Genomic DNA, 15942 nt, shown 5'->3' with positions numbered 1-15942 from the left:
TAGTACAACTACAGCACTACCACGGCTCAGCTATAGTACAACTACAGCACTACCACAACTACAGCACTACTACAGCTACAGCTCTACCACAGCTACAGCACTACCACAGCACTACTACAGCTCTACCACAGCACAACTACAGCACTACCACAGGTCAGCTATAGTACAACTACAGCACTACCACAGCTCAGCTATAGTACAACTACAGCACTACCACAGCACTACTACAGCACTACCACAGCTCAGCTATAGTACAACTACAGCACTACCACGGCTCAGCTATAGTACAACTACAGCACTACCACAGCACTACTACAGCACTACCACAGGTCAGCTATAGTACAACTACAGCACTACCACAGCTCAGCTATAGTACAACTACAGCACTACCACAGCACTACTACAGCACTACCACAGCTCAGCTATAGTACAACTACAGCACTACCACGGCTCAGCTATAGTACAACTACAGCACTACCACAGCTCAGCTATAGTACAACTACAGCACTACCACGGCTCAGCTATAGTACAACTACAGCACTACCACAGCTCAGCTATAGTACAACTACAGCACTACCACGGCTCAGCTATAGTACAACTACAGCTCTATCACGGCTCAGCTATAGTACAACTACAGCACTACCACAGCTCAGCTATAGTGCAACTACAGCACTACCACAGCTCAGCTATAGTACTACTACAGCACTACCACAGCTCAGCTATAGTACAACTGCAGCACTGCCACGGCACAGTTACTATGACTATTATACAACTACAGCACTACTACCACTGTAACAACACACTACAATACAGTACAACACACACGGGTCTGGTAACTGAAAGATGCCCGTTTACACGTCTCGCAGGAGTATTTGTGCGTGTTATTCGTGTCTCTTTGTTTCGTCTCTGTATCAGTGCATGTGTTTGCGTCATTGCCTGTATATGGGGCCATCCATTTAGTTGGTACGTAAAAAATCTGTCAAAATGGGACCCCTCTCTGTACGCACGCCTACTTTATACACACCCCCCCCCCTGCGTACGCACGCACGCACGCTTGACGTACCCCCCAGAAAACCGCCTATTATCACCCAGGAATGTCTGGCATTAACGCTTCTGTGTCACTCCACATCGACCAGCCCCCCTCATTAATATTCATGAGCTGGTGACGTCCCCCAAATGGACACCTCCCCTCCTCACTAATAATCATGTGCAAGTGACGTCACTCCACGTCGACCAGCCCCCCTCATTAATAATCATTAAAAGGTGACGTCCTCCAAATGGACACCCCCTCCATTCATAATAATTAGCGGCTGACGTCACTCATGGGGGGGGCGAGGCGTCTCCTCCCCCCCTCCTCGGCGTCAACTGACAACCCTCACTACAAAGGCAGAACCCTCACGTCACGTGATCTCCGTAACGCTGTTGTTCACGTCACGTGATCTCCGTAACGCTGTTGTTGAGACATCGAAGTAAAAAGGACGTCATGATGAACAAGGGATTATAACCTTAAAATGAAATAGCTCTGTGTGACCACGGCCTTACAAATTGCACACGAATGGATGCAATGAATATATCACGTTGCGATCTGCTTTTCGCTTGCAGGTTTCAGATTTACTGCAATACACCCGTCCTTGGAAGGGAAAAAGGCTCGGACTATAGAACGGTCGATATTTAATCCACACAGAAACGATCAAGGATTAATAATATTAACGTGTTTAAGCAAACATATAGTGAATGCAAACTCTCTCTCTGTATATGTCTCTCTCTCCGAGCTTGAATTCACGCCTGATGACGGTTGCTTGTGTTGCAATCAAACGTCGTATTCTATTTTATTTCTACGTGACTTTACCGAAAGAACCAAAGAGTAATTCCTGCAGTCACGGAAGCTTCAAATGAAGTTTGAACCACCTCTACGGGGAGGATTTCCACATAACTCATACTTAACTTCAAATTTAGCAATCTTTGGGAGAACGTAATCAACCAGGTAAAGTGTTAACTGTTGTGTTAGCCGACTCTCTGTGTTGCATTGCATTACATTTCTAAGTTTACTAGGTTTGTTTTCTCAAACTTCCAATTTCTCTCCCACTCTCACTGACTTGCTCATTTCTCTGCCGAAACCCCCCTCTCTATATATAATACCTCATCACAGAGGCGTTGTTTCTCTGTCTCTGTGTGTCTCTCTCTCTGCGTGTGTCTCTCTCTGTGTGTGTCTCTCTGTGTATGTGTCTCTCTCCGTGTCTGTTTGTCTCTCTCTGTATATGTGTCTCTCTCCGAGCTTGCATTCACACCTGATGTCAATTATACTATATTCTTGGTTCTTTCGGTAAAGTCACGTTGAACATGACTTTACCGAAAGAACCAAGAATATGAATCACTGTAGTCATGAAAGCTTTAAATGACAATTATACTCTTTGTTTTTTTCGGTAAAGTCACGTAGGTAAAAAATTAAAAATAAATTAAAACAACTAAATTAAATCACGACGTTTCGGAGGCAGCACAAGCTTCCTTCATCAGGTGTAAAAAAGGCCCAGCAAAATATCTGATGAAGGAAGCTTGTGTTGCCTCCGAAACGTCGTGATTTAATTTAGTTGTTTTCATTTATTTTATTTTTTACTTACGTGACTTTACCGAAAAAAATCAAAGAGTATGAATCCTTGCAGTCACGAAAGCTTCAAATCTAGAACTGATGACAATTGCTTGTGTTGCAATCGAAACGTCGTATTCTATTATTTATTTTATTTTATTTCTACGTGACTTTACCAAAAGAACCAAAGAGTAATTCCTGTTGTCACGAAAGCTTCAAATCAAGTCTTAAAATGTATTTATAATATAATTATCTTCATCCTGAGTGTATGCGGCTGCTGTGTCTTGTATAGCGCCTGAGATCCTTGATGGATGGAATTATTATTACGGCAGACCCCTTCGTTTCTCAGCTAGAAATCCAAACACGTGATGTTCATTGCTCTAAATATTTCTATACATGCGGCAAACTGCACACCGGCCTATACCGTTGTTTTTATTAATTTACCGGTTATGCAAAAAAAAACGATTCTAACAATTCCACTGGTCAGCTTGTGAGAAAGAGGTTCGATAAGAGGCTCGGGGAGATCGCTAAAGGATCTCTACGTTTCAGTTTGTGGCTGAGGAACCCTCGTGGATGGCCATTGTGCAACTGAGTAGATGCGACTGACATGAGTGTATGTTGCAGCATGCAATATATAAAGCTAACATCCAATCTTTCGTGACCAATAGGATTCATAGTTGAATTTCGGGCCCAATCAGACATTTGCCATGAATCTAAACTGCCTGATGATGCTGGTTGTAACTTACAGTGAAATATCATATCCAATTGTTACATTTTTGTGGATCACTCTCCAACACACACGTGTGCCGAAGCGGTAATACATTTGCCACTTTTGTTCACGTGACAACTTTATCCATTGGATTTGTAGCATGGAGGAGGATCTACGATACAAATTTTACTGACGCGATCTGACCCAAAAATCTATTGTGAATGAATGCATGTACTTACTCGATTATCCGCGCTAATGACAGGGAGGACAGCCGCAGATAATTCAAACCGCAGATAATCCAAAAACATTCATTTTCTGTGGATCTCGATGCCAAAAACCATGAATATCGATAGATCGATCGATGCACGTGCTCAATGATAACACTTTCCTGGTCCCGCTCAGAAGACTCGGCCCATTAAGTGGACAGTAGCAGAGCCACAGCAATCAAAATCAAACTCCGTCCACTGTTGTAAAGATATTGCAACTCCTGTGCTGTAGAGGCAATCACGTGGTTTTCGGATTAACCGGAGCAAATATTCGTTCGGTTTAAGCACGTGACTTGTAATAAATATTTCCAAGAATAGCAATGTATGACTGTTTTTAGATTAGTAATTTGGACTTAAGGGAAAATCCGTTATTGATTAATTAATGTAAAAATCTCTGGTGCGTGGATAATCTTGCAATATGGATAAACCACACGCGAATAATCGAGTCTACTGTATTTGGTGACCTTTAATTAAGCTGTCTAACATGTGTTGTGCTTGTTTCGTTCTGTCCGACTTACCCTAGGGGGTTTCACGCTGGCATCATTGTACATTGATGGCGCTTACGTTGGACAGCACGATCGAGAATTGTTAGAAAAAATTCACCAAGACCTTGAGCTGTTCACTCAGCAGCTGTCCCTTAAAAAATACAGGTGAGAACGGAGAAGTAATGCATCTCTACAGTGTTGTCAGTGCTGGTGAGTTGGAATGTGGGGCTCCAGTTTATATTTATTTTAACGGAGTTGCTGAGCAAACAAGTTCTGAACCCAAAATGTCTCTCAAAGTTGTAATTGTAGAGGGTTTTATCCAATGCGTGTTTCGGCTATGCACGGTTTACTTGATGAGGTCTGTTTTCCCGAACACGGGACGATATTTCAGCCATACACGATTTTGACGCCGCTAAGATAATAATTACATGCGCCAACAAGTAGTGTGTCCGTTCGTCCCCAACACTCACGTGGTTTCACTCTTTAATCATGGCGCCTAAGCATAAGTTGAGTGGTGGTGATTTATACAGGTCATGGGTTCGATCCCAACCCTGCCTGATGCGTGTATATTTGGAGTTTGCATGTCTCTCCCCGTGGTCGCGTGGATTTTTCTACGGGTCCCCCGTTTTTTTTTCCCTCCACGTTTAGAATCAACATGCATTTAGAGTATTTGGCTGCTATAAATGTCCACATCATAAGCCACTTCATTGAACCATCATTTGTGATGGCCAGGCCGCTTCTGAAAAAAACTGTGTTCATGTGATTTACGACACGCGACATTGCGAGAGATGGAAATGCCTGCGCCGCTTGTCTGTGGCGCTGTTCATGATGCTCCAAATGCGTTGCGGATGCACATCGTGCGACCAGCACGTTGACGCTGTGCAGAGCAGGGTGCATGTCAGCACTTGCCTGAAATAACGATGGCAGTGGCCGCTCCACGATGCTTGTGGAGTCAGCTCGGCCCGCGGATGGGTGGAACAGTGGCATTCTGCTTTACAATCCAGAGCAGAAGGGAAACAATAAAATGATCACGACGTTTCGACTGCAACACAAGCAATATAATAAGCTTTAAAGCAAATTTTAATCCAGAGCAGATTATGAGTTCAAATCTTGTCTGGAAGGAAACTCATCCTGCTGGTGTCAATCAAATGCATTCTGAACGATTTAATGAGAAGTTGTGTAAATTTCGATTTAAAGCTTTCGTGACTGCAAGGATTCATCTTCTTTGGTTCTTTCGGTAAAGTCACGTAGAATGAGAATAAAAGAATAAATTGATAAAATAAAATAACACAATAAAATTCTCACGACGTTTCGGCCACAACACAAGCGGCCTTCATCAGGTGAAGGGACGAGACGTCGCTCCAGCGCTGTCCTCCAGACAGTCTCGTCCCTTCACCTGATGAAGGCCGCTTGTGTTGTGGCCGAAACGTCGTGAGAATTTTATTGTGTTATTTTATTTTATCAATTTATTCTTTTATTCTCATTCTACGTGACTTTACCGAAAGAACCAAAGAAGAAGTTGTGGTGTGTGCGGCATGTCCATCGCTGCCAACTATGTTACGTTTGGCTCGAGTGGCAACTTTACTCTTGGGGACATGGGAACATGTTATGCGAGCAGAGACGTCATGCTTGCTGTTAAGAATGCTGAGTTGGCTTGGGGAGGACACATCGCTAGACACGACGATGGCCGGTGGGTCGAGGCTAATGACAGTAGCAGCCAAGGGAGGAAACACGACTCCACCGTGGAGACGGAGCGATGAAATCAGCTGCAAGACTGAGAGATTGCGAAGGGTTGGGGAGGGAGGCTATCATCCAGTAGTGGATAGATCGAACAATACTGAGCGATTTCCTCTTCTCTGAATCAGTCGCGGAAGTTCTCTATTCCTATCTCGTGGGCACTCTCGCTACCCAAGTCAGACAGCGTGCAGGATAGATCAAGGCCAATGTGATTCATGAACTGTCACCCAAGCTTGTCGTGCGCTCTACGTGGTGGGGGGGGGGGTGTGCAGGGTGCTGGTGTTCCCACCGCTGAGCAGCCGCTGCCGGTTCCTCACCCACACGGCCGTGGGGCACCACAGACAGCTCAGCAGCTTCTCCATCGGCTTCGGCAGCCAGCGCCGCACCGTCGTCTGCCACAGAGACCTGCGGTACAGTCCCTCCCCAGCCTTTACTCTGCGCTACTCCTATTAGTATTACAGTAATCCCTCAGTTAACGTTTTTAATCTGTTCCACGAAAACTACTGTTAACGGAAATAACTGTTCAATCGAATATAGGAATTGTGTGTTAAAAGCATTAATCCGTTCCAAGACGATTGGAAGTTGACCATTTTTTACCCTAAAAACATAGTTTATAACATTTAAACACTCAATATTAATAAATAAACATAAGAACATTAAATATTAATGGAAACATTGCATTCACTATGAAACTGCAGTGAACCGAAATAACTGTTAATCGAATTCACTTATAAGTTGAAAAATAAGTAAAAATCACCGAGTCTGCAAGAGAGCTGTTTCCACTGCCAAAACATAAAACGTTATAATGTAAATAAAGCCAGTCGAGGTCTAAACGCTCATAAATGGACGTCGCTGATTGGCTCAGGGCACGGCTCAACCCCACTTACGAGCGCTCGGATTGGCCGAAATTGGCGCCCCACGTGCATAATGCAAACTTACTGTTAGTTGAAATGTTAATGTTAGTCGAAACCGTGGGGTCCTATGGGAGGCGAAACGTTAACCGAAAAAATCGTTAACCGATTATGTCACTATTAACCGAGGGTACTACTTTTACCGTGCTTGTTATCACGGAAGGCCTCGCTAATTCTCAAGACTCTTTTTTCACGAGGCTCTTGTCAAAGTATTTTTGCAGTCGAGGGCGACTTTTCTGTGCGCAGTCCAAATGTAGTCATTGGCAGGTAATGTTTAAATTCAGGAATCGTCCCCGCGGTAAGTTGCTGTATTGTGCATTATGTATCGTGGGAAACTCCTGTATTGGGATGTTCAGCCAATAATATCAGTTACAACGAATGTGGTGGTTTTTTTACAGTGAGAGGAAATGAGAGAACCCCAAGGAAACCGATTCAGAACAGGGGGAGAACACGCAAACTCCAGACACAAAGATACCCAAGTCCGGAATCAAACTTTGCTGCTCCATGCTGCATGGCACAAGCTCTACCACTGCGCTGCCACCCTGGCGCTCCTCAGATGAACAAAAAAATGACATTTGCAACTCTCCCAGAGAGTAGTCAAGCGTGCTAACCTCCCATTAGCCAAGCGTGCTAACCTCCCATTAGCACGGTTGGCTACGTATGGTGCGAAAGAAGTTCAACATACACTGTGTCTGAGAAGGGAAATTGGAAGTTGTCACCGATATACTTATAAAATCACTTCCCTTGTCCTCTTGCGCATGTATAGTGGGTAGAGATGGAGACTCAGGCTTACTATTGGAGGCAACACATTTATCAACGTAACACCAACACTATTAACACAAAGGGGTAACTGCCCCTTTACCAGATAAACTATGGTGGTGGACCACCAGTTTAGCTACCCTAACACTCTGGGTTAGCTACAGCAGACCGAACCCAAACTCGGGTCCGGGTCCATGTGTTGGAGACTCGGCTCCGCTCCTAGCGACGACCCCCTTCTCAAACTCTCGAGGAGGTTCTCCACTGGACACGCGGTCCCCCCAGCCCCCCCTTTGGGGTTCCCCGGGTAGACACCTCCGGTCACGTGCCCTCTGGGGTCAACCACAGTGCCGTGGCTCCCTACAACCCCGTTCCGAGGCCGGCACTCTCGCCCCCTATCCTGTAGGGGCTGGCACTGCTCGTAAAGCGGGGTGCCATCCTTGACTGTCGGACAGTGCTGCCCGAGCCCCGCTAAGGTCGGTACTGCAACCCCCTTCAGTGGTGTCCGTGGTGGCAATATGTTGCATGCCGTGCCTTTCCCAGGCTGGCCACACACAGCGACGTGCAGCGATGTCGCTACACATGCATGGTGGCACTTCCTTGTATTCTCACGTCCTTGCCATGCTCGTATCAGTCGATTGCTGTGTAGAGGCGTCCCTATGCCTCGTCGGCTGTGAAAGTTTGATTGACCATCCCTCGCCATGGCGGTCAGTGTGGGTTGGTGGTGAAGGGGAGGTTTCCATGACTGGTTCAGCGATAACTCGCCACTAATGTTTGCCATGGTCGGGAATCAAACTCAAGTCACCAGGTTCATAGTGCAGTGCGCCAGTCACTGCACCACTGCTCCAACCCGAGTATATCAGTTACTACATCACCCAACGGCCGTGTATTAATGAAAACCTTTGGTACCATTCGTTGAACTGGGACCCATATCTCACAGAGAGGGTGCCTTGCCTTTAAAAATCGGGCGGTCCATCAGCATTGGTTCAAGCCTGACTGCTGATGAGACAAGTGGGGCTGATGGGATGTGCAAAAAAAACTGTTTACATTTTTTACGCGAAGGGATAAATGCTTGAAGGAGGCATGTTGTCTGCTTAGTTATGATGTACAAATCGGGATTTTTGGTTGGTTTCAGGTGCACTCCACAAGACTTGCAAGTCGGTGAACCATCAAACCGCAACAGATATTTTAGTTCAGAAGCTCCGACCGCGTCGACCCGAGCTGCCGGAGCGGGCGAAGGCGCGAGGGTTGCGGGCGGCGGTAGCATCGGCATGGAGGGCAGGAGGAGCGTGGGCAACCCGGCACGCGGGCGCCAGAAGCGACCGGACATCCAGCTGTACGTGCCGCGGGGGCGGAGGCACGAGGGTGCCGCCGAGAATGGGGAGGGCGGCGGCGGTGGCGATGCGCCGGAGGAGGCCGCGGCAGTGGGGGCGGTGGTGGGGCGTGCGCGGCAAGGAGGTGATGCGGACGGCACGGCTGCCACGGCCGCCGCCGCAGCGGAGAGGGTGTCTGCAAAAACCAAAACGAGTCGGCGGGGGTCGACGCACGATCGCAGGGATGTCGCCAGGAGGAGCGCGGCGCGATGCGGCGGCACGACGGTCGCGGAGGGCACCGGCGAAGTCGCGCCAACGCCAAGCGATTCCGTGGGAACGGGCGCCGATCTCGGGGGAACGGGTTTTGCGAGCCGCGCCAACGAGCACGGCTCTGTGCAGGGCAGTGATGATGGTAATTCAAACGACGCCACTCCATCCTTGCTCCTAAATGTTTTGCGGGTGTCAAACGACGAGGCGCCGCCCGGCTCCGTCGGGTTCAAACGCTTGCCAGGGGATACGGACGTCCGTGAGGCCGACGACGCAGACACCGCGCGCTCCCACAGCGGCCGCCGGAGTGCTGTCGAGGCACGAGTCGCCTGCGGTGCCGCCAACGCGAGCCCAGCCACACCGCGGGCCCCTTGCTTCGCTCGCCGCGCGCCAGGAGACAGCGGCCTGGACCCTGCGCTACACGGCGACCGTAGGGCATCGCCTGCCGTGCCCTCGCAGGCCGACTCCCAGTGCTCGTGGTCTGCCAACGTGCATGGCTGTGAGAAGCAGCTTTTAGCAGCGGAGGCAGATGATAATCCAAACAGCCCACCCATCACTACCAAAGACAACTGGGATGATGATGATTTACGGAGTAAAACTCCAGCAAAGGGTCCTGTACCTGCCACACCACTGTCCCTTGCAGAAGAGTTACGGTCCCGCTGTGTGGTGGGAGTCGGCGATGCTCATTGCTTGTCGGAGGTGGCTGCCCCGGTGGTCACGTGTGGTGCCGCTTTACCGGCAGTGGTGGGAGTAGATGTGGGAAGAGAAGCGGGAGGATATGTGGGAGGAAATATGGGAGGAGATGCGGGGGGAGATGTGGGAGGAAATATGGGAGGAGATGCGGGGAGAGATGCGGGAGGAGATGCGGGAGGAGATATGAGAAGAGATGCGGGAGGAGATGCGGGAGGAGATGCGGAAGGAGATGCGGGGGGAGATGTGGGGGGAGATGCGGGAGGAGATGCGGGAGGAGATGCGGGAGGAGATGCGGGAGGAGATGCGGGAGGAGATGCGGGGGGAGATGCGGGAGGAGATGCGGGGGGAGATGCGGGGGGAGATGCGGGGGTAGCTGCGGGGGGAGCTGCGAGTGGCGGGGATGGAGGTGAGGAGCAGCAGGAGGACAGCTGGGACGCCATGTTCGATGACAGCGGAGAGTGCCTGGATGGGCAACTGATGCAGGAGGTGATGACGCATGCGTGAACGCTCGCCGCACGTGTGAACGCTCGCCGTATGTGCAGCGAGACGCACGTCACACGCCGCGTGTTGCACCGCGCTCTTCGGTGCAGGAACAACCACTGCCGTACCACGCAGTGGGTTTTTGCGGCTTAGTTTACAGTACATACACATTCATAATAAAGGTTTTTGGGTTAGATCGCGTTTATTTATAAATGTGTCGTAACCCTCCACCACCCGACACGGCCAATCAGCAAAAAAAGTGTCACGTTGACAAAAGACAAATAATTCACTACTTTAGCCCACCGGTGTGTTGAAGAGTGAATCCACATTTACAGTTTGAGTACGACGTTTCGCTGGTAAATACATCCAGCATCATCGGGCAATTCGCCAGAATGGTAAAGCCCTCGCTTGCTCCCGGTTTTATATAGAGCAGCAGCAGGGTGACGTCATCACTTAACTCATATCAGGTGCAGTGATTAGAGGCGGAGGGGGGGGTATTGCAATTATATAATCGATTAGTAGTCAGTCATTGGTTATGATTAGTAATGAGTTGTAGATTAGTAATTCTTTAATCAAAATGTAATGTGTATTATTTAATAATACGCTTCCAGGCCGCACTAAGCCTGTAGCTGTCAGAGCGATTAAAGTTATTCTTGTTCCTCTCAATTTCAATGGATTCCCTAATTAGTCTTTGCCAGTAATAATTAGTTTTACACACCACTGCAACATTGTCAAAATCAATTGAGTGTCCTTGTTGACAAGCATGTTCTGCCACTGCCGACAGTTGTGTTTGAGATAATTTAATATTTCTCTGATGTTCTTTTAGTCTTACACTGATGTTACGTCCCGTCTGCCCAATGTAGCAGCTGCCACATAAACAATTAATCCGATATACACCATATACACCATTGAAATTGAGAGGAACAAGAATAACTTTAATCGCTCTGACAGCTACAGGCTTAGTGCGGCCTGGAAGCGTATTATTAAATAATACACATTACATTTTGATTAAAGAATTACTAATCTACAACTCATTACTAATCATAACCAATGACTGATTACTAATCGATTATATAATTGCAATACCCCCTCCGCCTCTAATCACTGCACCTGATATGAGTTAAGTGATGACGTCACCCTGCTGCTGCTCTATATAAAACCGGGAGCAAGCGAGGGCTTTACCATTCTGGCGAATTGCCCGATGATGCTGGATGTATTTACCAGCGAAACGTCGTACTCAAACTGTAAATGTGTATTCACTCTTCAACACACCGGTGGGCTAAAGTAGTGAATTATTTGTCTTTTGTCAACGTGACACTTTTTTTGCTGATTGGCCGTGTCGGGTGGTGGAGGGTTACGACACATTTATAAATAAACGCGATCTAACCCAAAAACCTTTATTATGAATAATATTGGTCGCGAAAGCTTACGTGTTAAACTGAGTACATACACATGTCTATGGGACCTTTTTGTCAGTATCAAAGGATGAAAATGAAGAATAAGTTTTACCCTTTCTGACAATAAAATTCCTTTTTTTCATACTTTTACACTGGCAAAAAAGGCCCTATGATATAGCTGCTCAACCAAAGCTATACATGCTCTGATACGTGCATTGTCTTTGTAATGTTTACCTTTTACCGTTGTCTGGTCTGACACAGCTGAGACTAGGCCATACGAAAGGCTTTATCTGGTGTAGGCCAATCAGTTTCAAAGACAATGCATACATTATCAGAGCATTATGGGACCTTTCTTGCCAGTATCACAATTCGTAAAACCTATTGTTTTCGAGGCCGACCGAAACAATGTCTGGTTTCGGCCGAAAACGAAACCAGACTAAAAGTAAAAAAATTACTTTCGTCCGAAACCGAAAGTTAAAAATGTACTTTCGGCCGAAACCGAAAGTATGCCAAAAGTTAACTTTTTGGCTTCGCCCAAGACAAATTATGCCGAAAGAGGCCATTTGCCAACTTTCGGCACCGAAACCGAATTTCGGTCGGCCTCTAGACGCGTCACAGACTCGCACGCACGCACACCTAAGCCCTCTCCTGCTGTGTGGAACCCATGTGGAGGAGGAGGAGGTGGGGTGGGATGGGGTGGTGGGAGGGTTGAATTGAATCATTGGAGGGGTGGGTGGGTTGGTGTGTGTGTTGCTGGTGGGCGGATGAGTGAGTGAGTGTGCGCGCGCGTTTGCACACTGTTGGCATCAGCACGTCACTATAATCTGCTCAGTGTGCTGTGCGTGCGCCCGCGTGTGTGTGTGTGGTACGTGCTTTGAACTGCCTGTGAGAGCCCAGCCTCTGAGCCGCTCCAACAAAAGTGCTCCTGGTGGACTACTGCTGCTGCTAGTGCTGGCTACGTGTGTGCTGCTTGCTGCTGCTCGGCTAGTTTGGTGGTTTTGGGGGGAAGTTATTTTTTTCTTATTCTTCTCCATCGTCTGTCTTATCCCCACCACCACCACACCCCTTTCACCCCCATCCTTGCTTGAGTGTGCGTGTGTGCACTGCTTGCGATCACCGGAGAGAGTGAGGAGCGTCTGCCATCAACTACCGCCGCCGCCGCTGCTGCCCGAAGTCGCACGCGCGCGCTCATAGTTTAAAGGCCGACCGAAACTGAATTACTGGTTTTCGGCCAAAAACGAAACCAGACCGAAAGTTACAAATTTACTTTCGTCCGAAACCGAAGGTTAAACATTTTCTTTCGGCCGAAACTGAAAGTAAACCGAAATAAAATGTTTTACTTTCGGCCGAAACCAAAACTATGCCGAAAGAGGCCATTTGCCAACTTTCGGCGCCGAAACCGAAACCGAATTTTGGTCGGTTTCTAATTGTTATATTATCTGAATATGTTTGTTTGTATGTTTTACCACAAGTACATGTGGTTAATGCAGACTTGATTCCTTGAAAAAGGTATCTATTTGGTGTTTGAACATCTTAACACCTCTTTCATTGCCAGAAAGGGTAAAAAAAACTTGTAATTTCTTATAGTATGAACACATAATCTCCTCGTGTATTTTCACCACCAAATAAGATCGCTTTCTATCGTCAAAGCAACCTTACCCACTATGCTGTGTAGCTCTTTTTCAGAAATGACCTGGCTATAAATGATAGCTCAATGAAGTGGCTTATCATGTTGAAGTATATTGCAGCCAAATACTCTAAACACGCGACGTTGTTTCTAAATGTGGAGGGAAAAACCGGACGAGGTAGTTAACATATTTTTACCATGACACCCTAACAGAAAGGGTACTTACCGATAAAAGTCTGGCAGTTCTCCGGCATTGGTTCAAGCAAGCTTCATTGTTGATCATATACCGAAATTCATAATCGGTCCAGAGTTTTTATTGTGTTCACAACCAACGTTGATAAAATACGCACTCCCAGAAAGCCGAGCGGCTGATGGGATGTGTAACATCGAGGAACGGACATGTGGAAGAGGAGGCGTATTGCCCTGCTTAGCCACGTTGCACGTCCAGTTGTTTCCATCATGTGTAGTGACTGTGAATGTCACCGTGTGGTGCCGAGCTTGCGAGACCACGGCGGATAATATGTTGTCATTATGTGCAGCCTGGTTACTGGGCGTAGTACCAGCCCTAGCGGGGCTTGGGTGAGCGCTGGTTAGCGCAGAGGCACCACGTACAGTGTGCGGTGCGGGCTCCCGGTGAGGGAGCGAGAGGGAGTGTCAGCCAGCCAGGGTTACGTTGGAGCACTATATGCTGATTGACCTGCCGACACGTGACCGGATGATATTGGAGGGGGGCCACCGGTGGATGGGGGCCGCTGGGCGGTCACGTGGTATAAAAGAGCTCTCGGGAACCTTCGGGAAAGAGCTCGAGAGATCTAGAAGGTGGGTGGGGCGAGGGGCGGAGCCAGCCCCAGGCCAATATAACGGGGGCCCTGTGAGGGGCTCGGGGTTCTTTGGGTTGTTGGTGAAGATCCACGTCGGGTTGAAGAAGCCTCTAGCCACGCGGTCCGGGACCCAGCTCGTGGTCCGTACCGGGATAGTGGGACCGTGTCTAGTTCTGCCGTAGCGTGGTTAGATGGGCGTTCAACACCCGAGTGTAGGTTACGTTATGTTGAGTTGAGTTGATGTAATAAATAGTGTTGCTCCCAAGACAACGTCTGCATCTCAGTTGGACTCACTACATATGTACTCGGCGAGCCTCGCGCAACAGCGCTACACAATGGCTAGGTCGCATGGTTTAGGTGGCGAATTATCTGCTCGATGATGTCAACCGTTGGTAGTTCACTGATCAATGTTGGGTCTCTTCCTGTTGATCAGCTCGCAGGCAACCTGAAGCAGGAGACGGTGACGACGCTTCAGGAGCCGCAGTTCGACTACTATGGCTACCGGCCAGCAGAGCCCGGCTGGGATGATGGCGACTTTGGCCACGTCCTGGAGATCTACGGCTTCCCAAGTGGCTTCCGCACCGAGGACCTCATCTCGGCGTTTTCCGCCTTCCAGTACATAGTCCAGTAACATAGTCCGGTACATAGTCCGGTGCATAGTCCAGTAGCATACTCCTGGTCTCACCCGGTCTCACCCGGTTAAGAGGAAATTTATTTGAACTTGAACATTCGGAGTCGAAAGCCTACAGAGAATGCTTAGATTTATAATCTCAGGGCGCTTTACACCCACGGTGGTGAGATGTTAACAACCTCACCTGGTATACAGGAAGTTGTAGGTTAAATCCCGACCCCGACGCCTGCATATTTGGAGTTTGTCTGTTCTCCCTGTGGTCGTGCTGATTTTTCCCTACACATTTATAAACACGTGTTTAGAGTATTTTGGGCTATAAATGTCCATATGATAAGCCACTTGTGGCCAGCTCGCCTCTGAAAAATAGCAATATAGGCCATTGGGCTTTACGTAGTAAAATAAAAAATATAGTTTATGATGACATCACACAATGGCCTATTACTTCATTTGAATTACATCAGGGGGATATTTAATGTCCACTGTGAAGTAGATGGCACTTAGTGTGTAATAATACATTGCAATTAATAACCGGGGTGTCCTGCTGGATTTGAAAGGTGAACCTCTGCGAGGAGTTGCGAACGCACAACCGCTGTGCTGCGAGAGCCACGGTCATGGTGGTCACTTTCCTTGATCAATAAATTCACCACAAGGACCAGGCCACTTCTTATTGACAATGGCACAGCTTCACTCAGATATATCGGGAGCACTCCTCCCTTAATGGCTGTCAGTTTTTTTTTTAAACCATTACCACACGAACTCCGGTCATCCTCACAGCCGCTTTTGGCTAGCCCAGTGGCTTCCTAATATCCTTGCGATATTAGTAAGCCACTGGAAGCTATGCACTTTTAAATCATATAGATAGAAAACTCATTTCTTAAAACTGCTTTTTGTGTTTAGTTGTCCTTCTCCTGCACCTCCGATTAGCACGGGTGGCTACTTACGGTGCTAAAGAAGTTCAACGTACATACACACACATACATGTGCGTACGTTTACGCACGTGGCACAGAGTACGCTCGTGAGCTTTGCCCCGGGGTGTACGTGGACGTGTTCACGCATGTCGCGAGTTCACGACAGGGCTAGGCGTGACCGAGCTGCGCGTCGGCCTGGGGCCGCTTTCACGGCAGGTTGCTGCAGCGGTGGTTCCCGTGTGCCGTGCGTGCCATGCGTGCCGTGTGTGTCATGTGTACCGTGTGTGCCATGTGCCGTGTGCCGTGTGTGCATGCCATGTCTCGTGTGTGCCACTTGTGCCATGTGTTGTGTGCGC

General features: G+C 48.1%; 1 protein-coding gene across 3 annotated transcripts in view; it reads left to right on the top strand.

Annotated features, from left to right (window-relative positions):
• The window catches only part of LOC116947090 (uncharacterized), a 30308-nt gene that overhangs the window by 3638 nt on the left and 10728 nt on the right, over positions 1 to 15942 (top strand). For 2 of the 3 annotated variants that reach the window (XM_032962508.2, XM_076070408.1), the window contains exons 2-5: positions 4083 to 4209; positions 6054 to 6191; positions 8584 to 10207; positions 14480 to 14661. In XM_032962508.2, the coding sequence (XP_032818399.2) occupies positions 8720 to 10207; positions 14480 to 14661 (1670 nt within the window). In that variant the 5' untranslated portion in view covers positions 4083 to 4209; positions 6054 to 6191; positions 8584 to 8719. Of the gene's footprint in view, positions 1 to 4082; positions 4210 to 6053; positions 6192 to 7854; positions 7925 to 8583; positions 10208 to 14479; positions 14662 to 15942 lie in introns of all 3 variants that reach the window. The other variant, XM_076070409.1, reaches the window with a different exon arrangement.

The sequence above is a fragment of the Petromyzon marinus genome, chromosome 29, assembly GCF_048934315.1.
Source record: "Petromyzon marinus isolate PM22_M1 ecotype Great Lakes invasive population chromosome 29, UKy_Petmar_22M1.pri1.0, whole genome shotgun sequence".
Taxonomy (NCBI): Eukaryota; Metazoa; Chordata; class Hyperoartia; order Petromyzontiformes; family Petromyzontidae; genus Petromyzon; species Petromyzon marinus.
The sequence above is the reverse complement of the archived record's forward strand: the minus strand, read 5'-3'. Positions and strand labels throughout refer to the sequence as shown.